General features: G+C 40.9%; 1 protein-coding gene across 1 annotated transcript in view; it reads right to left on the bottom strand.

Moving 5' to 3' along the window:
* STK17A (serine/threonine kinase 17a) overlaps positions 1-16,953 on the bottom strand; it is a 46,681-nt gene extending 29,728 nt beyond the window's left edge. Inside the window, exons 1-2 of the mRNA XM_046020398.1 lie at positions 16,609-16,953; positions 5,855-6,067 (exon numbers count right to left, since the gene is read on the bottom strand). Of these exons, the coding sequence (XP_045876354.1) occupies positions 5,855-6,067; positions 16,609-16,814 (419 nt within the window). The 5' untranslated portion in view covers positions 16,815-16,953. The remainder of the gene's footprint in view (positions 1-5,854; positions 6,068-16,608) is intronic.
* Positions 16,954-26,002: the final 9,049 nt, after the last annotated feature.

A 26,002-nucleotide genomic window follows, 5' to 3' on the forward strand; every position in this document is an offset into this window, starting at 1 on the left:
AATAGATGAAAGATTTGAATATAAGACATGAATATAAAACTCCTATGAAAAAACATAAGCTGTAAGCTCCTTGACATCAGTCTTGGCAATTTTCTTGGTTTGACAACAAAAGCAAAAATAAACAAGTGGGACTACATCAAATTAAAAAGCTTCTGCTCAGCAAATGTACAGAATGGAAGAAAATATTTGCAAATCATATGTCTGATAAGGGCTTAATATCTAAAGTATATAAAGAACTTATACAACCAATGTGATTTTAACAATGGGTTGAGAAACTAAACAGACCATTTTTCCAAAGAAGACATAAATGTTCAACAGGTACGTGAAAATGTTCTCAATATCACTAATCATCCAGGGAAAGGCAAATCAAAACCACAACTGGGTATAATCTCATACCTGTTAGGATGGCTATCATCACAGAGACAAGCGTTGGCAAAGATGCAGAGAAAAGGGAATCCTTGGGCACTGCTAGTGGGAATGTAAATTGGGCAGCCACTATGAAAACAATATGGGGGCGCCGGGGTGGCTCAAATGCTTAAGAGCCTGCCTTCGGCTCAGGTCATGATCTCAGAGTCCTGGGATCAAGCCCTGCATCTGGCTCCCTGCTCAGCAGGGACCCTGCTTCTCCCTCTCCTATTGCTCCCCCTGCTTGTGCTCTCTCACTGTCAAATAAATAAAATCTTAAAAAAAGAAAAGAAAAGGAAAGACAAGACAGTATTGAGTTCATCAACAGAACTTCCATATGACCTAGCAATCCCACTTTTGGGTATATATACAAAAGAAATGAAAACAGAATCTCAAAAAGATTAACACTCCCCTGTTCACTGAAGTATCGATGAATGGAAGAATGGACAGAGAAGAAGTGTTATACATAAAATGGAATATTATTCAGCCATTTTAATGCATTCCACTTATATGTGGAATCTAAAAAAGCAAAGCTCTTAGAAACAGACTAGACTGGTAGTTACCAGTGGGAGGGGAGGTGGAAGAAAAGGAGAGATATTGGTCAAAGAGTACAAACTTCCAGTTACAAGACAAGTAAGTTCTGGAAATTTAATGTATAGCATGGTGGTGATAGTTACTAATATTATATACTCGAAAGTTGCTGAGAGAGTAAATCTTAAATGTTCTTACCCACCCCCTGCCCCCACCACACACAAAAGGTAATTATATGCCTTGATGCAGGTGTTAACTAATGCTACGGTGGTAATCCTCACACAATACATAAGGGTATCAAAGCAACACATTCTACACCTCAGACTTAAAAAATGTTTTATGTCAACTATATCTCAATAAACCTGAAACATTTTTTTTAAAATAAAACAATGTATATAAAGCATGTGAATACTTTCTATAAAGCTGGCTGAAAGACTGAGCATACTGCCTGGCACACACAGTCACTTCTTACACGACTATGATACTTTGTTCCCACAGCAACTAGCAAGCATTTCTGGTAAAACACTAACATCGCTGTAATCATTTATATTTCCTTCACTAAGCCTGTAGCACGGGGAGGGCAGAGGCTATTTTTTACTTTTATACTTTATACTTTTTTACTTTACTTTTATACTTCTTTTATACTTTACTTTCATACCACTTTTATAGTATTAGCACCTAGTGCATATGGCAGGTACTTAAGTGTATGCAAAATGCATTAGTGACGTGGGGATCAAAAACCTGTTTCCCTCACAACAATCTCCTGATGTGGCCGAGAATCTTGATACCTCAATATCCAAAGGCATATTTCTAAGACTTTCTCTTCACACAAAAAGTAGAATACAAATATTTTTAGACAAATCATATTGATGTGTGGTCCTGAAACCATGATCACTAAATCAACAGGAGCCACCGAAGATTTCTAAGCAAGGGAATGATAGTACCACATCTATGTCTTAGTAACCTACCAGAAGTCTGTGGAACATCCTAGAATTGAAGCCAGGGTGATCAGCCAAGAAGCTACTGAGTCCATCAGAGACCCAACAGAGAGGAGAAACAGCAAGTACCAAGAAAAAGGGACGCAGGGATGAGGTTTAAGTGGAAAACTTAGTAATTTATTATTTACAAGCTTTTAAAGGAGATAAGGGAAAGGAGGAGAGTCAAGGTTTCAGGCCTGAGCTATGAAATAAATGGGGGAATAACAATGGAAATGGGGAAGAAGAAAAACAGGCATTATCAGGGCAATGCAGGGGAGCACACATATTGACCCTGAATTGATAATGATGTGTGGCTGGATAAAGAGAGATGCAGTTGGAACTTAGAAGGTCCAGGGCTGGAGACAAAGATTTGGAAATAATCACTATAAATAACAGCTGAAGCCACAAACACAGGTTGTTATCAGTGAGTATATGCACAGAATATAACTGCATGACAAGAACACCACTAACGAACCCTGGGGAGCACTTATATTCACACCGCAGAAGCAGGGTGAAAGGCTGTGACGGATTTAAAAGGAAAAAAAAAAAGAGAGAGAGAGAGAGACCTGAAAGCCAAGAAAGATCATTTCAAGAAAGAAGGTATAATAAAGGGTTTACAGAGAGTAAGAAGTGGAATAAACGCTGAAAAGAGGAGACGGATTTTGGCAAACGGGGGTTTGGGAAGAGCAGGTGCGGCCGCAGAGAGTCATGGCGCACTGGCCCGTGCAGATTCGAGGACCGGCGGAGAACGAAACGGAGGAGAAACGGAGGCGAGGAAAGCTGTACGTGCGGCCTGCTCCTTTAGAGAGCACAGCAGCAAAGGACAAAGCAAGCCAGGACCATGGTTTAAAGACAGTCAAAGCTGAGGAAAAGGAATTTTAGGATAAGAGAGACAGCCACACTGGAAGACAAGGGCAGAGCACCGCCTTGAAAGAGGGGAATGAAAAGCTGAGAGAGGTCAGTGAACTCGCCTTAAAACAAAACAACGCCCTAGAAAAGAAGAGAATTAAAGAGCACAAGTTAAGGTCTTAGCCTCAGAGTTAAGCAGCGGAAACTCGGGAGAGAAGCGAAGGGGTGACGGATGCTGCGGGAGGGTGCCTGCCGGCCTCTATTCTCTCCAGGGAGGGGACAAAGGGCCAGGGGTCTCCGAAAGATGGGAAGCAGATGATGTAGTAAGTGTGTTAAAGGTTTTGAGTAGATCCTGGCGGGGGCGGAGAGGGGCACATAAAAAGAATGAGAGATTAGGTAAAGAACTACCCAAGGACAGCGAAAGCTCATCTGAGACTAGGAGGAAGAAGGAAACAACGTGAGGTGCTAGCCAGAGACTGGCTGAACTAGCCACTGACGAAAAGGGAATCGCAGGAAGGAAGCGAGTCCGCAGCCCGCTGAAAGACCGGAAGACTTGGGAAGAGCCCAGGATTAAAGGCGAAAGAGCAGGTTTGGTGAGTACAGGAGAGAAATGAGATCTGGTCGGAAAGTAGCATTTCACACAGTCTTTTCTAGATCAAATTCCAGTGCTGCCTTGATCCTCTCCAAACAAACTGGAAACCAAAATCTAGGTAGGCAGGGGATTTATATGAGATTCCGAGAACAACTTTTTTAAATTTTTTCTTTCTTTTTTTATAAACATATAATGTATTTTTACCCACAGGGGTACAGGTCTGTGAATCGCCAGGTTTACACACTTCACAGCACTCTCCATAGCACATACCCTCCCCAATGTCCATAACCCAACCACCCTCTCCCTACCCCCCCTCCCTCCAGCAACCCTCAGTTTGTTTTGTGAGATTAAGAGTCACTTACGGTTTGCCGAGACCAACTTTTTTTTAAGTTAGAAAACTTTATTCAGATATGATCCACATATACTACATTTAACCATCCCATAATATTTTTACTATTATAATTAAAAATACCCTATGTGAAACACATTTTATAATTTCTCTAGAAGGGATTCCTATAAGTGAAATTACTGAATTAAAATTCATGAACACAATGCTCTTGAATTACATTATCAAGAGGAAGCCACTATTTTAGCCATCTAGAATTTCTACAAACTTTCAAATTTTTAAACAATACTACACATTTGTAACTTTTTTCTTTTTAACAATATTTTTAAAAAATCTATGTTGAAACATTTATATCCACCTTAGCTTTTTAAGTGATTGCACAGTAATTCACTTTGTGACATTACCACTTATTTAACCAACTGAGCCCTTTCTATTAAACAATTAGGTTATTTCTTTTTTGTTACATTAAAAAAACTTCAGTGAATATTTTCTAACACATCTTTGCTCAAATGCCCGATTATTTCCTTGTGAAAAAAATATGTAACTGAAATTGCTGAATTAAAGAGTGTTTGTCGTTGTTGTTGTTTTCAGTTTTTGATACACAACTCCAGTCTGTCCTCCAGAAAAGTTGCACCAATTAATACTCCCACCTTTAGCATAAATCAGATGGTTCACCCCATGAACATCACTTTTTCTTTATGATCTCTGCCACTCTTTTAAAGGGAAATATTTTTAAATTTACATTATAAAAATCCTAAGAATATTTTTCATATGCATATAGGCCATTTATATATATGTACATCTATGTGGAATTTCCCTTCATATCTGTTAAAAAAGAAAAGCATAGGCCCAACCTGGTGTCACCAAATCAACAAATCACCAAACTGGGGCTTCATATCTAACCTAATTGCAGTTTCAACCTCCCCTAGAAGTGTAAGTCTTTTTTTTTTTTTTAAAGACTTTTTATTTATTTATTTGACAGAGATCAGAAGGAGGCAGACAGTAAGGCAGAGAGAGAGGGGAAAGCAGGCTCCCCACCGAGCAGATGATGCAAGGCTCCATCCCAGAACCCTGAGATCATGACCTGAGCTGAAGGCAGAGGCTTAACCCACTGAGCCACCCAGGCGCCCCTAGAAGTATAAGTCTTAACCAGTCAGAAAATTTCTGACCAGCATCAGCAAGGAATCTCACATGGAAGGGCCCATGTGAGAGGCTCTCTTAGAAGAGAGCCTCTAAGAGAGCCCTATCCCCCCAAAAGAAGATGAGGCAATCCACCTAATAAGACCCCCTGCCCTCCCCTTAAGGGAAGGTGATGTTGCCTGAATCCTTTTTCTCTTTTGCTAATAACTTCTTGCCACAACCTCCTTCTTAGAAAAACTGTCCATTTTGTACAACTCCTTGGAGCTGCCCTCCACTTGCTAGAATCCTTAATAAAGCTCATCAGATTTTCAATTTTACTTGGTTGAAATGGGTTAACAAATCCTTTGTCCATTGTTTTTAATAAACTGGGAGGTTCACGTTTTTGTGTAATTTGTAGTATCTAGTTACATAGTAAATAAATTTTAAGCATTTTGGGTTAACAGATAAAACTATTCTCCCTGAGCTTGTCTTTTCATTTTGTGTTTCTTGATGTAGTTAAGACTTTTCTATGTATTCAAATCTATCAATCATTCCCTTTAGTTAGGAGAAGCAGAGAGAGAAAACGGGGTTTCTTAAGAAAAAACTGTCCATTTTCCAAAGTTGTTTCCTATACAGTCCCTACTTACTCAAATGAAAACATGGTATGAGTCAGTTCTTTCTGAAAGAAAGGAGATTATTAACTCCTTATTATATGATTATATGAACATGTAAGAGACTGTAAAATGTCTCTTATTTTAATATTACCTTGGTATCACTTACTTTCTGAAGAGAGCCTCTAATAAGAACACAAGAGAACTTAGCTATCAGAAGAATTTCATTAAAGAATGAAAATAAAAAATCTAATATACACGCATTCTTATTAATTCGGTATTTTCTGAATTAACAAGAGAAACGCATGAAAAAGTTCTGGAAAATCTTCAGGTTTCCAGAGCCAGGCTACAACACATATCACAGATGACTAACATCCTATGAAGTGTGGACTACCTAACAAACTCTAAGGAAAACAATACTTACTATTCGAGAACTAAGATCATTTCTGATGGTGTTTCATAGACTTCATGTAAATTAATGACCCAAGGATTGTCCTGTGCTAGTTCAAGAACAGCAATCTCATGAATTATTTCCATCCGACAATCTTGACCTTTTCTTCTTTTTCTCATGAACTTTGCTGCAAATTCTTTTCCAGAATCTTTCTTTATGCATTTCCTCACCACTGCAAATTTCCCCCTAGAATTAAACAAAAACATTCCCTGTTAAACTTGACAACTTTCTAGAGATGGTAAACTTTCATAAAATTTCCAAATATTCATCAGTGGCTAATCAAATTCAGACCATATTCAATCACAAATGCAGCACTACCACTTAGGATTTAATAGGTACATCTCTAATCAAATAAAATATAACTGGTAAACCTGCAAAATTACTTCTGAATAGAGAATAACCATATATTTGAGTCAATATTTTTTGCAGTTCTATTTTTTTTTACATTTATACATAACAATGATTTGAATCTTGAAAAAAGGTATTAGACTTGTTAAAAGAAACTGGTTATCAGAATTCCTAAAAGAATTGAATTGACTAATACTATATTGCCTTTCAAAACTACAGAAGTTAGGGATCTCATTTATATATTTCAACTACAGCATCAGCTGGAACTGTCTAGTTTTCCTATAAAGACAGATACAACAAGCATCATTTTGATACACTACACTATCATTTGTTATTAAACTAATAAGGAAGTCACAGGGGAGTGAGTGTAACAAACTAAGCAAATTAAGGCTATGAGCTCTGGAATTAGATGTGGGTTTGAATCCCAGAAACAGCTCTGCAGCCCACTTGGGCAATTCATTAAACCTTTTAAAATCTCATCTTCCTTACCTGTAAAAGAGAACACATCAGAATCCACTTGACAGGGTTGTGTAAGAATTCAAGCATATAATACATAGCAATTGCTCAACATGCGATTTGTCACATAGCAAGTGCTAAATAAAAAGTTGTTAATCAAACAAATCATTAATTTGTGATAGTTGTCACCCAAAATACCCAATCTTTAAGTTGGAAGGCAGCTTAGAAATCAGTTTTTGTTTCTATTTTTTTTCTTTTTTTTAACCTAATGCCAAATGCCAGTATCAGTGTCTTCTTTCAAACTGTGAGGTTGTTTCTTCCACTCTTGGATGCATATTATTTTAATAAGATTTTCATCACAAGCCTAAAGTGAAGGGCTGTTGAGTCTGGGCTTTTTGCTGAGCAGTACAGAAAGACCTTTCTCTTCCAAATGCAAATCTACTGGGTATTGATGGAAGCTGAGATCTGTTAACTGTCACTCCCTTTTCCCTTTTTTTTTTTTTTTAAGATTTTATTTATTTGAGAGAGAGGGAGAGAGAAAGAATACAAGTGGGGTGGGGCAGGAGCAGAGGGAGCAGGAGAATCTGGCTCCCCACTGAGCAGAGAGCTCCATCCCAGGACCCTGGGATCACCACCTGAGCCCTCACGTGCCCCTCCTTTTTCCAATTTTCGATCATTCCTTATCCTCATAAAGGTTCTGAAAACTTTCTCATTATTCTAGGTTTGGACCCAGCATTCTAGACTACTGATGAAATTTTGAGTACTAATTTTTCCTTCCCAGCTGCTGTTAACCACAAATATATTTTTCATGCACCTTATACTTTTGTAACCACCAATAAAAATGTTAAAGGATATATCCTTAGGTATAACTGAACGTAGTTGCTCACATAAGTAACAATCTACCTAACAGCACCCTCGTTCAGATCAAAGTTCTTTTTGTTCACAAAAATGTGAAAGATGTCTATAGATGCTTGGAGGGATTAAATCATAAACCTATTCATCACAGACTAATGCCTTTTATTTTACTCCACAAAATCATTAGACTAACATCTCCATCAAGTTTTAAAAGATTCCTGATGACTTTTGAGTTCTTTTGAGAAAAAAAAAATCATAGATATTAAAAGAATCAGGGGCACCTGGGTGGCTCAGTTGGTTAAGCATCTGCCTTCAGCTCAGGTCATGGTCTCAGGGTCCTGGGATCAAGCCCCACACTGGGCTCCCTGCTCAGTGGGGGGGTCTGCTTCTCCCTCTCCCCCTCATTTGTGCTCTAATAAATAAAATCTTTAAAAAAATAAAAAAGAATCAAATTATTACTATGTCAGAAGTTTCAAAAGAGAAAAAGAAAGTTTCATTTATTAAAAAACCAACCAACATATATAATTGACAGCAAGCATGTTCCTGGTAATTTAGAAATGACTCTGTTGAACTGCTTTGAAAATACTCTTCCATCAAACACACAAATGTTCACTGTTCGCACACTTAACATTCCAGGCAATACAGTACTCTGCAGTCAGTAAAATACGAATTCATATCTGGCCTGAATGTGTATTTTTGAATAGATGGGAAGACAAATGACTCAAAAGAGATAGGGATTCAGACACATTGCAAACCTACAAACTCTGGGAGCCCTTGTTACTGAAAAGCTATTACTAAATTCCAGAACCAGAGGCAAATACAGGAAAGAGACCCATACTCAATTCGATATCTGGAGCCATACAACCATTTCTTAGGGACGCCAGCACACTTCCCGTGGCTCTCCACCCCCACCAGTGACTAGTCTGGATACAGCCTTTGTTTTTGTGGAAGCACTCTTCACAGTTTTAGGTTTATTCTTTTCTTTCCACCGTGTCATGCACTAGATTGGAAGTCAGCACATTTTTCTGTAAAGGGGCAGATAGCAAATATTTTTGGTCTTGCTGGTCTGTTGCCACTATGCAAGTCCGCTATTGTAAAATGAAAGCACAGACAAAAGGTAAATGAATGGCTGGCTCTGGGTTAAAACAAAACAGAACAAAACAAAACACTTTATGGACTTTGAAATGTGAATTTCATATAATTTCCATGTTATCAAATATTACTGATTTTTTCAACTATTTAAAAATGTAAAAGTCATTCTATATAGCTCAGGAGCCTTACAAAAATAGGCGGCCAGCAATTGTCAGCCAAGCCCTGCATTATCCCACACTGAAGAAACTCGTCCATCATTCTGATACTAAAACTGACAGCAAGAACAGCAGATCATGAGGGTTTTGAGGAAACCTGTACTGCCTTCACCTCTAGACTGGTGCAATGGGAAACTTGAAACTACTCAAGGAAGAGTACGAAGGTGATAAAAAGATTTCTGAAACTGTTCTTTCTGTAGAGCAACCCAGTACCTAGAAATGGTAGATTCAGCATTCAAGGCGCAGAGTCCTAGTGAACACATTAAGAATTATATCATCAGTGTCTAAATGTTACACCCCTCAAGGACTGAAATATGAAAGTTTTACCACAGCTTCATGGTAAAAACCATAGATTGTATCTAAACCCTGAATTTCAGGTTACTTAGGCAAAAAGATAAAATAAAGTTTTCTCCAGACACTAGTGGCCACAGTTAATATACAGACTTGAAGCTGATGAGGTTCAAAGGGCACAAGATGTTTGTTTCACATCTGCTTTCTTTACTGATTTAGCCAAAATTCTTCCTGGACTACATAGTTATCACATTTTACTGAGTTCTCCTCTATGCATTTCACAAAAATCTGTGGTTCACTATTACACACTAAACTGACAACTCAGGTTTGCATGAAATAGTTTTTGGAAAAAAAAAAAAAAAAAGAAATAGTTTTTGGTGGGGGGAATATAAAAAAATCAATATATTTCAGAACCACTGAATGATAACACATTGTAGAGCGGTGGGAAAGTAAAGATACATCAACAAATAATTAGAGGAAGGATAGAGAGTTAGATCTACCAGTCTAAGCCTCCTTGGTTTTAGTCATCTTGGCATTGCTTGCTGAGGCCTAACTGGTAAGTCTTAGGAAGGTGTGGTGCACATCTTTAAGAAGTATGACATGCTAAGGAGTTTGGACTTTCTCAGGGTAAAAATGGGTGCTTCTTAGAATTTTTTAAATAACTGTTTTTAAAAGATAATTCTGATAGTGTTATTAACAGTATATTGCAAAATATTAACTAGAAACTAGGGAAACCAAAATACACAACTGGAGTATTGGGAAGCCAATACTCCAATAAAACAGCAGTAAAATAGTAGTGTAGAAGCTAGGAAAAGATGATGCATTTAAAAGAGGGTCAAAGTTCATAAGCATTCCTTGGCAGATGGAACTGCAGGCAGAGCTGAGGGGAAAAGGGAAAAGTGGAAGCAGCAGATGACTTGTAGATTTTTACCTGAGCACTGGATAAATGTGGTACCATCAACTGACAGACCGATTATAAGAATGGTAACAGGTTTGGATGGGTTTGTACATGTATTATGTTTTTTAAATTGGTCTGATGTAGTACCATTTGTTGCACTATGCCTGTTTCCCTAGCTAGGCTAGGAGGTCCCTAGTTAGACGTTGCTTATCATTCATCCTTGTATCTCCATAGTGCCCTGCACATGGCAGGTGCTCAAATAGGGTATCAGATAAGCACCCTAAATATACACAACTCTTCTTGTTATTTTATTAAATAAAAGTTCAATGGCAACTTAATCTTATGAGGTTTAATATTTTAACCACATCAGACTACTTGCTATTCTCTTTCACTGAATTTTTCTGCCACTGTGCTTATTTATTTTATTGCCAATGGTCGGAGGAGTATCTTTCATCACTACTGCTGAAATTCCATTCAGTCATTAAGGTTGAGCTCAAATGTTATTTTTCCCATAAAATTTTCCCATGTGACATGTCATCTTGCTGATAAAGGGAATAGTGACTGATTTGTTACATTTGAGAATAATTGCCAGATCCTAGCGAAGCGCCTTATGTGCTTAATATAGAACATTTACTTAATAGCACTGGAGTGCTATTAAATGTAAGAAGTTCCACTCCAGAAAGATCTAGAACAGATTCTACCTGTCTTCCTTACCTCTGAAAGGAAACCAGCAGAACCCAAAATATCTATCGATCCTAAGTGTAAAAGTCAGTGAGTCCTTCAGATCAGCTATCAGCATGAGTGACAAGAACAGGCAGGGCTTTAAAAGACAGACTATTTTCAATTCTGGCTTGTAACTGCATAATCTTAAGCAATTTACTCAACTATTTCTAAGCCTGCATTCCTCATCTGTAAGATTATGTTGATGTCACTTAACCTTGCAAGATAGTAAAGACTAAACAAAATTACATCTCTAAAATGTATAGCATTCAACAAATGATCAGTAATCAGCAACTATTTTTATTGTTTGGGGCACAAACTTCAGATCTATAATGATAGTAATTTGTAAAAAAGAATCCTAGAACAGAGAAATTTTGAAGGTGGCTAACTTGAACTCTCTACTTGATGTAAAATTTCCAATAAATGCAGTTCCTTCTTCGTTACCTGAATAGGTGAATCAATGACAATAGCTACTTAGCTTTCTAATGCACTTGGTTCAATAACCTGATTTTTTGAAATTTTGCTACATATAGCTTCATGAAGAGGCTGAAATTCTTTAATCCTTAAGTTAATGTATTTTTTTACACTTGATCTTAGCCAAAACTCTAAAAAGTGACTATATATTTTTTAATTAAGATTTTATTTATTTTGAGAGCCTGTTTGGGGGGAGGGGCCGAGGGAGAGGTGATGCAGACTCCCTGCTGAGTGGAAAGCCTGATGTAATCTCCATCCCAGAACCCTGGGATCATGACCTGGGCTGAAGGCAGACACTTAACCGACTGAGCCACCCAGGCACACCAAGTTTATGTACATTTTAAATTAAGATTTTTAACACCGTAAGTCTCAACTTTTCAAAATTAGAACAGCTGACTCAATGAAGTATCTGCCTTAGAACTTGCTAAGTAACCCTGCTGCTGAATCACAAACATAGCCAATTTTTTTTAATCCTTCCAAAAATATCAGATTACACACAACTATTGGTAAATACTCTTCAAACTAATCACTAGTGCCCAATAAATCTTAAATAATATCCATCCTAAAACAAGGCAACTTCTACACAGACAATATTACTTACCAAGGGTCTTAATTTCTTTTTTTCTTTTTAAAGATTTTTTTATTTCTTTGAGAGACAGAGAGAGAGAGAGATGGGGGTGGGGGGCAGGGAAGGTGGGCAGAGGAAGAGAGAATCCTCGAGCAGACTGTCCAGCGAGCGTGCGGCCCTATGTAGGGCTAGATCTCAGGACCCTGAGATCATGACCTGGGCAGAAATCAAGAGTCAACAGCTCAACTGACTGAGCCAGTTGCATGCCCCAGAAAGGTCTTAATTTCTAAAGAAATTATGAATTATAATTTATGACACATGCTCAAGTAGTTGTAAGGTACAAAAGCCGGAAGCCATTATCTACAGCCATGAATCCAGGTAAAGAACACACAGTTCCTGAAATATGCCCACCTCCTTCAGCTTGAACATTCTCTTATTTTCTAATAATCCTTTCTTGTTCTAGTTACTCTCAACTTCTCTGAAGAGAAAGATACACAACATCCCTATCTACCATAAAGCCCAACTGAAGAGGGAACTATATGACACAGAAGCTTCAGAATTCGTCCCAACATGGAACTCACGTCCTCTCATAAAAACGATGAGAAACTGCTTCAGCTACAAGGCAGACTGCAGATTATTCTTTGAGAAACATCTGACTTACATAACAGAAGGGATTTCAAAGAGTGCCAGCTCAGCAGTCTTTCATAAGACTCCATCCATCTCTGCCTTGGTTTTCTCATTGAAAATGGGACTTCTCGGAGGGGCCTGGTTGGCTCAGTCAGTTAAGCATCTGCCTTAGGCTCAGGTCAGGATTCCAGGTTCCTGGGATTGAGCCTCATATCCGGCTCCCTGATCAGCAGCGAGCCTGCTTCTCCCTCTCCCTCTGCAGCTCCCCCTGCTTGAGCTCTCTCTCTCTCAATACATAAGTAAAATCTTAAAAAAAAAAAAAAAAAGGAAAGAAAATGACTTCCTAAACATGCATGTGAGAATTAAGATAATATATCTGAAAGCACCCGTATAACCGTAAAATATTTATGAAATACTCGTTCAACAGAGAATTCATATTTTTTCTCAAAGGGAAATTCAACTATCAGCATGTAATAATTTAATAAACAAAAGATATTCTTTTGGCTTTAAAAATCCTTTTTTTCTTAAGATAAAATTTATCAATGCATCAAAAAATGTTAAAGTTGAGGACTAAATAATGAAAACACATGTAAGGCAAATCATTCAATGTGAAATTTGTACTATTTCAAATTTCTAGAAACATATTTTCGTTCCTATACTTTCAAACTCAAGGGGAATCAATATTATGAAAAAATTCTCAGAACTCAAGGTCATGTCTCCTGTACCTATAATCATTTATGTGGTTTACACTGGCACATATCCTGACTGAAAGAAAGGTAACAAGCTTTACGAATAAAAAGTCAAGCTTCAAGAAACAAAAGAAAATTTTACATCCTATATTTATCCACATTTAGGTTGCCATGGACTCTGTTGGAAACAAAGAACATGACCTGACATTTTTTTTTTTAAGATTTTATTTATTTATTTGACAGACAGAGATCACAAGTAGGCAGAGAGGCAGGCAGAGAGAGAGGATGAAGCAGGCTCCCTGCTGAGCAGAGAGCCCGATGCAGGGCTTGATCCCAGAACCCTGAGATCATGACCTGAGCCCAAGGCAGAGGCTTTAACCCGCTGAGCCACCCAGGCGCCCCTGACCTGACCTTCCTTAAAAATAATAAAAATTGGGGCGCCTGGGTAGCTCAGTGGGTTTAAGCCTCTGCCTTCAGCTCAGGTCATGATCTCAGGGTCCTGGGATCGAGCCCGGCATGGGGCTCTCTGCTCAGGAGGGAATCTGCTCCCCCCCCACCCCCTCCCTCCGCCTCTCTGCCTACTTGTAATCTCCATCTGTCAAATCAATAAATAAAATCTTTAAAAAAAATAATCAAAATCACATCCTCTCATTACTATAGAACCAATATTGGCCATTTCAAAAATTCTCTTCAACCATTTTACTGAAAGCTTTAATTTTGTGTAAGATAAAAAATAATGGTAACTTCTTAAAGAAATCAGTTTCTTAGAACAGTTACCTCTTCACACCTCTTCAACATTTTTGACTGAATGAAAGGCCGTAGAATGTAGCAAATAAGAAAAAAAATTCTCTTTTTCCTACTACATCATTAAAATGTAACAGATAATTTTGTAAATTCTGCATCAGAATGCAATCAATTAGTTATACCAGAAATGCAACCACAGTTCATAGCTGGAAAAAAAGACACCTTTCTTATTACAGAAAAGGTTACGAATAAACAATTATGTCGGAACCATAATATACAGGCAAAATTTATAAACCTTAAACAGAGACTGCTAATAACAGAAAACAGAACTTTTGCTTCCTGAGAGTTCTAAACAGTTCCTGTCTGTTTTGCAATGAGATTTCACCACATTCACCACAGATAGAAGCATAAAATTGTGCAGGTTTTCTCATTTTTGCTTTCTGGTTACATGTAAAAGAACATTCATTGTTACACAATGAATTACATTTATTAAGTGTTCCCCTTAAGAAAAGCACAGCCTTAATGCTATAGATGTGTTCTATTTAATTCTCTCTACAACTGTGAGGCAATAAATGGTTAGGTAAGTTACTCAAGAGTGCATATAACTGGTAAGTAAAGAGCTAAGATTCAACCACTGCCTGTCTGACTCCAAAGACCAAGGTCTTTATCACTGCATTAAACCTCTCCGTGACAAAAAGAAAAAAAAAAAAAGGAACCAAAAAAACAAATACATTAATTTGGTTTTTCTGTTTTAAGTTCTTATATCAAGTAGCTATCTAATTGCACTGTTCTGCTGCTTCAGGAGTTATAACTTCTGTAAACAAACTTATGTAAGCATATAAATATATGTAATATATTCGCAAAAGATAAAACAAATACCTGTAGGCAAGTGAATTTTACAATACAGACAAAAATAAGAACTGAAAAGAACATTTCTGGAGGAATTAGTATCAACACCTGGTAGGGTGCAAATCAATTTTTTCAGATTAAGTCATTTATTATAAACTCTACAAGACAGTGCTTGCCACCTAAAGATATTTCAGCCTTGTAATGCCAGTTTTCCTTCTGTGGAAGGAAGCCAGACAACCAAATAATAGAAAGTCTTAGTTTTCCCTTTTCAAGAGACCAGGGCTACTTCACAATGTCTGGAATTTTGATGAGTTAGAATACCTAGCTGAATCAGTAGCTCTCTAGGCCTTCTCTGGTATAACTAATTGTCACATTTAAAGTGTGTACAGATCCAGGTTCATTAGTGTGCACCATAGCGAAGTGTATCCTGTTCTGAAAGGTATTCTTCCTTTTATTAACATTTGGAATAAGTAGAACATGTTTAAGGTAGATTCCCCTCCAAAAAATAAACAACAACAAAAAAACCCCAACCCCTATTTCTTTTTTTTTCCACCCCTATTTCTAAAAGCCAGCTTAATATATGTAAAATTGAGCTTTTTTTAAAAAAAAAAAAAAAAGATTTTACTTATTTATTTGACAGAGAGATCACAAGTAGGCAGAGAGGCAGGCAGAGAGAGGGGGAAGCAGGTTTCCCGCCGAGCAGAGAGCCTGATGCGGGGCTCGATCCCAGGACCCTGAGATCATGACCTGAGCCCAAGGCAGCGGCTTAACCGACCGAGACACCCAGGTGCCCCGAAATTGAGCTTTTAAAATACTGCTTGTAAGCAATGTTACAAGACCCTCCTTTCCCAAGACCCCAGGTGAAGGCAGTCACCACCGTCAGGCCTTGCCCCATCCCACCGTGGTGCTGTCTGGCAAGCGGGACAGACGTCTGCAGCCCCGGCTAACGTTTACTGAGTGCTCTGTGCCAGGACGCGGCATGTGCTTTACAGGCCTGTCACCTGCACAGCACCCCCGCAAGGGAGGCGGGCACGGTCATGACACTGATTTTATGGGTGAGAAAACAGGGGGCCGGGGGTCGAACTGACCCACTCGAAGGCACACGGAGCGAGCCGGCCAGGCTGAACGCGCTCGGGTCTGACTCCAACAGCGACGCTCCGGACAACTTCTCCAAACTGTTGGTAAGGAACAAGGGGAGTCGGTCCCCAGACCCCCGGCCCTCCATCACCCCTCTTCAACACACACCATGTGAGGGCTCCTAGCAAGCCTTCGCCTTTCCGTTTTTACAAAGAGCCGAAGGAAGAGTGGCGGCGGGAGGAGAGGACAAGGGCCTGGGAGTAAAACCGACGTGAACCGAGCCACAGAGACCTAAATACTTTACAACTGAAGTCGCACCAAACCAGGAAACCGAGAACGCAGTCGGCGCGAGGCTGAGACGTCCGCGCCGCGCGGGGGCAGCGGAAGCCGTCACGCCCCGCGTTCGCCTTCCCACGGCCACGGAGGGAGCCGAGCACACACACGCGAGCGGAAGGGCGAAGCCAGCGCCGGGTCCGCAGCTGCGGCTTCCCCGGGGAAGGGCACCGCTGCCCCGCGTGGAAAACGTCTCAGATGCCGGAAGGGCCTGCGCAGAGACGGGGCTGACGGTCCCGGTCCCCGCCGTCGGGAGACTCGGTCACACCCGCTCCCGGGTGAAGCCGCACGCCGGGGAGCGCCTCGCCGGCTGCGGGGACAAGCCGTGGCGCGCGGAGGGCTGGCTGCTGCGACTCGACCGCCCCGCCGCCACCCGCACCCAAGTTTGTGCCAAGTCACGGCGCGCGCTATCGGCCCCGGGCCCGCCACCCCCACCGCGCCCGCCCGCCGGCTTCTGGCACTTATCGGCCGCCGGGCCGCGCCCGCCTCACCTGCCCAGTTCTCGGCCCGGGCTCAGGCTGTAGCCGTCCTGGAAGGGCTCGGTGCGCACAGCGGTGCGGATCTCCGTCAGCAGCCCGCGGGCCTGAGGTGGGGGCTGCGGCCGGCGCGGCGCGCCCAGACTCCTGCCCGCCCGCCCCGACCCGGAGGCGGCGGCGGAGGGGGAGCCGCGGCTGCCGGACTTCTCCAGGGGGATCATGGTGGACCGGCACGCTTCCTTTCCGGCCGCCCCGCTCGCTCCCGGCTGCCTGCGGGTAACGGTCCCACCTGCAGCCGCCTCGCGCGGACCCAAGAGCCTCCAGGAAGCCGCTCTCGCCCCCGTCAGCGCGCTTTAACTGCGACCCGCGGACTCCCGGCGTCCTGCCCACGTCCCGCCCCGCCCCCTGGCCCGCCTATCGCCCCGCCTATCGCCCCGCCCCTCGCCGGCTCGCGCGGAGTAGGGAGGCAGGGTATCTCACGCGCTCCCTCTGCAGCCGAGAGGGAGAGAGTGCAGCCTGGGGGGCCGCTCCGGCCTGGAGGGAGAAGAAAAGCAGCACTACCCTTCCGAAGGGCGGGCTCCTGGCCCCGGCCAGTTACACACCTGTTGAACATCTGAGTGCTCCAAAACTTGATTCCTCCGTCGGTGAAAGGCATAAGTGTTGCCAGCTGGCGCTTTACCTTGGGCGTGGGGCGGCGGCGGCGCGGGGGGGAGTGTTAGGAGACTCTGATCCGGGCTGCTGTACAGCACGGGGACTTGACCAGGGCACCTGGTTCCTTCATACACTGGGAGGAAATCTGGAAGCAGAAGTTGAGTAAATATCATTAACCCCTTACTCTAGCCCTATCCAATACGCAGTATTATATGTCTGTAGTCTTCTCTGTATTTAACATGGTGCTCTCATCTGGTATTTTTTCTAAATATTAGGGTTTGTTGTTTTTTTTTTTTTTAAATGGACTTTAGGGGCGTCTGGGTGGCTCAGTGGGTTAAAGCCTCTGCCTTCGGCTCAGGTCATGATCCCAGGGTTCTGGGATCAAACCCCGCATGAGGCTCTCTGCTCAGCCGGAAGCCTGCTTCCTCCTCTCTCTCTGCCTGCCTCTCTGCCTACTTGTGATCTCTGTCAAATAAGTAAATAAAAATAGTAATAATAATTTAAAAAATAAAAAAAATTTAAATGGACTTTATTTTTTATTTTAGAGAAATTTTAGGTTCACAGCAAAACTACCTGAAAGGTACAGAGATTTCCCACATACCTTCTCCCTCCCTCATCTGGTCTGTTTTTTTTGTTTGTTTGTTTGTTTGTTTTTTTGTTTTTAAAGATTTTATTTATTTATTTGACGGAGAGAGAGATCACAAGCAGGCAGAGAGAGAGGAGGAAGCAGGCTCCCTGCGGAGCAGAGAGCCCGATGCGGGGCTCGATTCCAGGACCCTGAGATCATGACCTGAGCCGAGATGCGGGGCTCGATCCCAGGACCCTGAGATCATGACCTGAGCCGAAGGCAGCGGCTTAATCCACTGAGCCACCCAGGCGCCCCATCTGGTCTGTTTTTAATTGAATTAAAAAGACATACACAATTTGGAAGGGGAGGCGAACCATAAGAGACTATGGACTCTGAAAAACAACCTGAGGGTTTTGAAGGGTCAGGGGTGGGAGGTTGGGGGAACAGGTGGTGGGTAATGGGGAGGGCACGTTTTGCATGGAGCACTGGGTGTTGTGCAAAAAGAATGAATACTGTTACGCTGAAAAAACAAATAAAATGGAAAAAAAAAAGGTGAGCAAATGAAAAAAAAAAGACATACAATATTGTATTAGTTTCAATAGTAGTAAGATAGTAAGTATATTTTTATACATTATGAAATGATCAGCATCATAGGTCTAGTTGCCATCTATCACTATACAAAGTTATTACAATATTATTCACTATATTCCCTATGTTGTGCATTACATACTCATGACTTATTTATTATTATTATTTTTAAAAAAATTATTTATTTATTTAACAGACAGAGATCACAAGTAGGCAGAGAGGCAGGCAGAGAGAGAGGGGGAAGCAGGCTCCCTGCCAAGCAGAGAGCCTGATGCAGGGCTGGATTCCAGCACCCTGGGATCATGATCTGAGCGGAAGGCAGAGGCTTAACCCACTGAGCCACCCAGGCGCCCCTTATTTATTTTTAACTAGAATTTAGTGCCTCTTAATCCTTTACAGGTAATTTGGCCTTCCTCTATCTGCCTCCCCTCTGGCAACCACCTGTTTGTTCTCTGTATCTATATATCTATAAGGCTGTTTATGTTTTGTTTTGTCTTGTTTTTAGATTTCATATATAAGTGAAATTATATGGTATTTGTCTTTCTCTGACCTATTTCACTTAACATAATACCCTCTAGGTCCATCCATGTTCTTGAAAATGGCTAGATTTCATTCTTTTTAAGGGCTGAATAATATTCTATATATATTCACTGAATCTTCTGCATGAATTTACATTCCAACCAATAGTGCACACCCTCACCAACACTTGTTATTTCTTGTCTTTTTGATAATAGCCATCCTAACAGCTGTGGGTGGCTATCTCCAGATTGTTTGGACTCCCATCTCACTGATGACTAGTGATGCTGAACATCTTTCATATGTATGTTGACCATCTGTGTGTCTTCTTTGAAAAAATGTCTATTCAGGTCCTCTGCCCATTTTTCTAAATGGGGTTGTTTGCTTTTTGTTATTGAGTTGCATGAGTTCTTTATATATTTTGGATGTCAACCCTTTATCAGGTATATGATTTGCAAGTATCTTCTCCCATTTGGTAGGTTATATTTTGTTTTATTGGTGGTTTCCTTCACTGTGCCAAAACTTTAGTCTGAGGCGGACCCATTTGTTTATTTTTGGGGTTTTTTGCCCTTGCCTGAAGAGACATCAAAAAAATATTCAGTGATAAAGAGCTTACTGCCTGTGTTTTCTTCTAGGAGTTTTATGGTTTCAGGTCTACATTTAAGTTTTTAATCCTCTTTGAGTTTATTTTTGAATATGGTATAAGAATGTGGTCCACTTTATTCTTTTGCATGTAGCTGCCCAGTTTTCCCAAACTGCTTTTTATTTCATTTTTTTAGATTTTATTTATTGTACACACACAGAGAGAGAGGACAAGCAGGCAGAGCTGCAGGCAGATGGAGAGGGAGAAGCAGGCTCCTCTGAGCAGAGAGCCTGAAGTAGGGCTCAATTCCAGGACCCTAAGATCATGACTTGAGGCAAATGTAGTTGCTTAACCAGCGGAGCCCCCCAGGTGCAGCTCCCAAACTGCTTTTAAAAGATACTATCTTTTCCACATTGTATGTTCTTGCCTTCTTTGTTACAGATTGACTTTATAAGCTTGGGTTTATTTCTGGACACCCTATTCTATTCTATTGATCTGTGTGTCTGTTTTTGTGCAAGTAACATACTGTGTTGATTACTATAGCTTTGTAGTATAGTTTTATCTGAAAGCGCGATACCTGCAACTTTGTTCTTTCTCAAGATTGCTTTGCTGTTCTGGGTCTCTGGCAATTCCATACAAATGTTAGGATTATTTGTCCAGTTCTGTGAAAAATACTATTGGTATTTTGGTAGGGATTGCACTGAATCTGTAGATTGCTTTGAGTAGTATGGGCACTGAAATAATACTAATTCTTCCATCCTGTGAGTATGGCATGTCTTTTCATTTATTTGTGACATCTTCAGTTTCTTTCAGCGACGTCTCATAATTTTCAGCATATAGATCTTTCACTTCATTTGTTAAACTTACTCCTAGGTTGGGGCACCTGGGTAGGCTCAGTTGGTTGAGCATCTGACTCTTGGTTTCAGCTCAGGGCATATTCTCAAGGTCGTGAGATCAAACCCCCAAGATCAAACCCCATGTCTGACTCCATGGTCAGCACAGAGTCTTCTTGTCCCTCTCCCTTTGCTCCTCTCTCCACTCATGCTCTCTCTGTCAAATAAGTAAATAAGTAAATAAATAAATAAAATCTTTAAAAAATTCCTAAGTATTTCATTATGTTTGATGAAATTTTTTCTTAATTTCTTTTTCTGATAATTTATCTGTGTACAGAAATGCAACAGATTTTTGCATATTAATTTTGCATCCTGCAACATTACTGAATTCATTTGTTCTAGCAGCTTTTTGGTGGAAGCTTTAGGGTTTTCTCTATATAATATCATATCATCTGCAAATAGTGACGGTTTTACTTCTTCCTTTCCAATTTGGATGTTTTTATTTGTTTTTCTTGCCTAATGCTGTGGTGAGGAATACTGTGTTGAATAAAAGTGGGGAGAGTGGCCATCCTTGTCTTCTTCCTGATCTAAGAGGAACCTTTCAGCTTTTTGTGTCAATTATGATGTGAGCTGTGGGTTTGTCATATATGGCCTTTGTTACGTTGGAGTACATTTCCTCTATGCAGACTTTGTTCAGAATTTTTGTTGTCAAATACCTTTTCCTGACTCTATTATGATGATCATGTGATTTTTTTTCTCCTTCATTTTGTTGATGTGGTATATCACATTTGTTTGCAGATATTAAACTATCCTTGACTCCCTGGATGAATCCCATCTGATGATGGTGTATGATCCTTTTAATACATTGTTGAATTTGGTGTGCTATTCTGAGTGTTCTCTGGTTCCATACAAATATTAGGATGATTTGTTCCAGCTCTGTGAAGAATGCTGATAATACTCTGATAGGGAATGCATTGAATGTGTAAATTGCTTTGGCTAGCATAGACATTTTACCAATATTTGTTCTTCCAATCCATGAGCATTCAGTGTTTCTCCATTTCTTGTGTCTTCTTCCATTTCTTTCATAAGTATTCTATAGTTTTCAGAGTACAGAACCTTTGCTTTGGTTAGGTTTATTTCTAGGTATCTTATGGGTTTTGGTGCAATTGTAAATAGGATCAATTCCTTGATTTCTCTTTTTTCTGCCTCATTGTTATTGTACAGAAATGCACCTGACTTCTGTGCGTTGATTTTATATCCTGCGCGTTCACTGAATTCCTGTATCAGTTCTAGCGATTTTTTTGCTGGAGTCTTTTGGGTTTTCTACACAGAGTTTCAAGTCATTTACGAAGAGTGAAAGTTGGACTTCTTCCTTAACATTTGGATGCATTTATTTCTTTTTGTTTTATGCTGAGGCTAGGACTTCTAGTACTATGTTGAACAACAGTGGGGAGAGTGGACATTCCTGTCATGTCTGACCTTAAGGGGAAAAGCTCCTTTTCCCCACTGAAGATTATATTCCCTGTGGGTTTTCCGTATATAGCTTTTACGATATTGAGGGATGTACCATCTACCCCTACACTGCAGAGAGTTTTTATCAAGAAAGGATGCTGTGTTTTGTCAAATGCTTTTACTGCATCAATTGAGAGGATCATATAGTTCTTGTCCTTTCTTTTATTAATGTATTGTATCACATTGATTTTGTGGATGTCAAACCAACCTTGCAGCCCAGGAATAAATCCCACTTGGTCAAGGTGAATAATCCTTTTAATGTACCGTTGGATCTTAGTAAGCTAGCATCTTGGTGAGACTTTTTGTATCCTGATTTATCTGGGATATTGGTCTGTAGTTCTCCTTTCTAGTGGGGCCTTTGTCTGGTTTTGGGATCAGGGTAATGCTGACCTCATAGAATGAGTTGGGAAGTTTTCCTTCCATGTTTTTTTTTTTGAAACAGCTTCAGGAGAATAGGTATTAGTTCTTCTTTAAGTGTTTGGTGGAATTCTGCTGGGAAGCCGTCAGCCCTGGGCTCTTGTTTGTTGGGAGATTTTTGATGACTGCTTCAATTCCCTTTCTGGTTATGGGCCTGTTCAGGTTTTCTATTTCTTCCTATTTCATATTTGGTGTTTACAAAGTTTCTAGGAATTTTTCCATTTTCTTCCAGATTGCCTAAATTGTTGGCAAATAATTGCTCATAATATTCTCTTATAATTGTACTTCTTTGGTGTTGATTGTGATCTCTCCTCTTTCATTCATGATTTTATTTATTTGGGTCCTTTCTCTTTACTTTTTGATAAGTCTTTCCAGGAGTTTTTCTCCTTATCTCTGAAATTTACAAGCTTCACTATTTATTGTTTTCGAGGGGTGTTCTTTGTGCCTCTTCAACTTGAATGCCTGTTTCTTTCCCCAGATTAGGGAAGTTCTAAGCTATAATTTGTTCAAGTAACCCTTCTGCCCCTCTGTTGTCAGGGTATTATTTCACTTTCTGGCACTGCTGATTTCTCAAGTCTCCCTTGGTGATCCAGCAGCTGTCTTCCTCTCTTTTTCCTGGCTACCTTATTTTCCACCTTTTGTATTTTACATCACCGACTCTCTCTTCTGCCTCATTTATCCTTACTGCTAGAGCTTCCATTTTTTACTACATCTCAGTAATAGCCCTGCCCTGCCTGTCCCCCTAAAGTAGGACACGGAGCTGCACACAGAGCCCCACGTGGTTCCTGCCCCTGTGGTGAGGGTGAGGAGGCTAGAGGGGCAGGTCTTGTCCACTAGATGCCCTGGTGCCTCCCTGCCAGGCTCATTTAAGTTGCTCTGGATTGCACTATGTGGCGCTGTTTTGCTCCCTCAATGCTTTCAGCACCAATACAGGGGATAAAAATGGCGGCGCCCAGATCTCTAGCCCTGGAGCGGAAAGCTCGCATCCCCCATTCTTCAGTGATCTCTGACAGAAAAGCAGTCAACCCCTCTTGTCCCCCTAGTTTCTGTTGGAACTCTGTGTTCATTCGGCCTGTGACCGAATTTTTTCAGTTTTGAGTCTCCAGACTACAGACTCCTGGGGTGTGCGCCCACACTGCTCCTCCCCAGTGAGGGAGGGAAGATCTCGCCACCCTGCCTTTTGTTGGGCTCCTGTCAGGAAAGTAGTTGCGTGACCATATAGCGGTTATCAGTTTATGGCAACATCGAGCAAAAAGTGGGTGTGTAGCCTGGCTGCAGACAGCTTCCCTGCTCCGATGCCCGGGAACCCTACCACACTCAGGCACCCCCATTCTTTTAGTGGCCCCAGGGATCCTGAGACTACACTGTCCCACCTGGGATTCTGGCCTGCTTCACCACCTGAGCACCTTTAAGCCAGGGACATCCTCTACCGTGACAGCCTTCTAAAAGTTCTGATTTGGGGCTGCTTACAATACTTTGCAGTGACCTCCTTAAGCAGGTTCCCTCCCTCTGCCATATCCTCTGGTAGATCACCCCGACTCATGTCTCTGCACCACCTACCTTCCAAAAAGTGGTGGCTTTTCTATTTGTAGAAATGCAGCATTTCTTTTCTCAGAGCTCTGATTGATTTCACAGGTGTTCAGAATGGTTTGATCATTATCTTGCTGAATGCTAGGGATCAGAGGAAATCAGGGTGCCCTGTTCCTCCACCATCTTAACTCAAGAAGCAGACTCTTAATTATGGAAAACAAACTGATGGTTACCAGAGGGGAGGGGGATGGAGGGTGGGTTAAATAGATGATGGGGTTGAAGGAGTGCACCTGTGATGAACACCGGGCATGGAAATAGAATGTTTCCATTCTATTTGTGGAATAATTCTAAATGTTGAATTGTTACATTGCATACCCCAAGCTAATGTAACACTGTATGTTAACCGACTGCAATCAGAAGCTGAAGAAAATAAGACATTGTTATTCCCCCACGACTCTACAAGTAGTTTTCTACTATTTATAGTTCTGAGATCTGAAGACACAATGTTAAAAAAGATTAATACACTTGCTTACAAAATCATTTCTGATGATATATCCAGGAAACGAAAGGAGAATAAAGGTCAGTCTTTTTTTTTTTTTAAGATTTTATTTTTTTTATTTGTCAGAGAGAGAGAGAGCACAAGCAAGGGGAGTGGCAGGCAGAGGGAGAAGCAGACTCCCTGCTGAGCAAGGAGCCCAATGCAGGTCTCGATCCTAATGCCATATGGTACTATACACATATTTTTTCTTAGGATTTTCTTAAAAACATGTTCCTGCCTCTAGCTTACTTTATTGTGAGAATAGAGTATGTAATACATATACAAAATATGTGTTAATTGACTGTTTATATTATTGGTAAGGTTTTTGGTCTGTAGCAGGCTATTAGTAGTGAAGTTTTGGGGGGCATCAAAAGTTATATAGATGTTCAACTGCGTGGGGAGTCAGCACCCCAAGCCTGGTATTGTTCAAGGGTCAACTGTACAAGACAATGTCAGTAGAGATAAGTAGTATGAAAAAACAAGAAGCAAAAATAGGATGTAGGGAGGGGCTGGGGGCCGTATTTCAGAAGGATTGGCCAGGAGATATCTTTGTGAGAAGGACATAGAGAGAGAGACCTAAATAAAGCCAGGAAGGGAATCTTGCAGACGTGCAGAAGAAGAGCATTTCAAGCAGAGGAAATCATGACTGCAAATGCTCTCAGGGGAAAAGGAGTCTGGGGTGTGCGGCTAGGAGAGAGAGGAAAGAGATAAGAGAGGTAACTCATGGCGAATCATCTCTAGGGTTTAAAAACTGATGGGAAACCACTGAAGGATTGAAACTGAAGAGTGACATGATTTAACACATGTCTTATAATGATGATTTGGCTGCAGTGTAGAGGACAGACTGTAGCATTGTGACCTGGATACAGGACAGCTGGCTGGGAGACCGTGACAGTCATATCAGTGCGCAATTACTGTGGCTCAGACAAGGGACATGGCAACGGGATTGACAAAAAAAAAAAAAAAAAAAAAAAATGCTGGCGGATTGGATCAAGAGTTTAGGAGAAGGATCTCTTTCTGCAGTTTCTTTGAGTCTTGGGTGGGAAACAGGTGCAGCTCCATGGCGGAAGGAACCATTGCTTTCGGAAGGTCACCGAGCTGAGGAGGCTTCTAGTTTGTTCTCATGCATTTCAGTTTATCTCAGCTCCTTATTCTAGTTCCCTCCTGCTTAATATCTGGCTTTTCCTCCGATTCAGGTCAACCAGTAACTACACGGCTTCCACGGATTTATTCCCCAGCTCCCACAACTGTGTAAGGTCCGTCTCTGTAATGAATTCCTTATTCTGGATCAGAGCGACTGTACTTTCCTGATCAAAACCCTGACTGATACACATACGATTTATTAGCCCACTGAATAGAGATGTTCATTGGCCAGTTGAATATGTAAGTATAAGAGATGTTTTTGCTATTTCCATGAGTTAGGGATAACTCGTGTTCTGTTATTATCCCATGGTAAATAATTTTTTTAAGCATTAGCTTTTAATTGTGTTGCATTGTGGTCAGAGAATGTGGGGCTATCATTTCTTTGGCATTTATTCAGACAGTGTAGTCTTTTTTTTTTAATGTTTCACGTGCGTGGGAAGAATGCATATTCTCTGTGTGTTGGGTAAAGGATCTTACAGGTGTCTACACAGTAGGTGAATGTAGATATTCATAGAACACTTAATAACTCT

The sequence above is a fragment of the Meles meles genome, chromosome 10 (assembly GCF_922984935.1).
Source record: "Meles meles chromosome 10, mMelMel3.1 paternal haplotype, whole genome shotgun sequence".
In the NCBI taxonomy this organism is placed as follows: Eukaryota; Metazoa; Chordata; class Mammalia; order Carnivora; family Mustelidae; genus Meles; species Meles meles.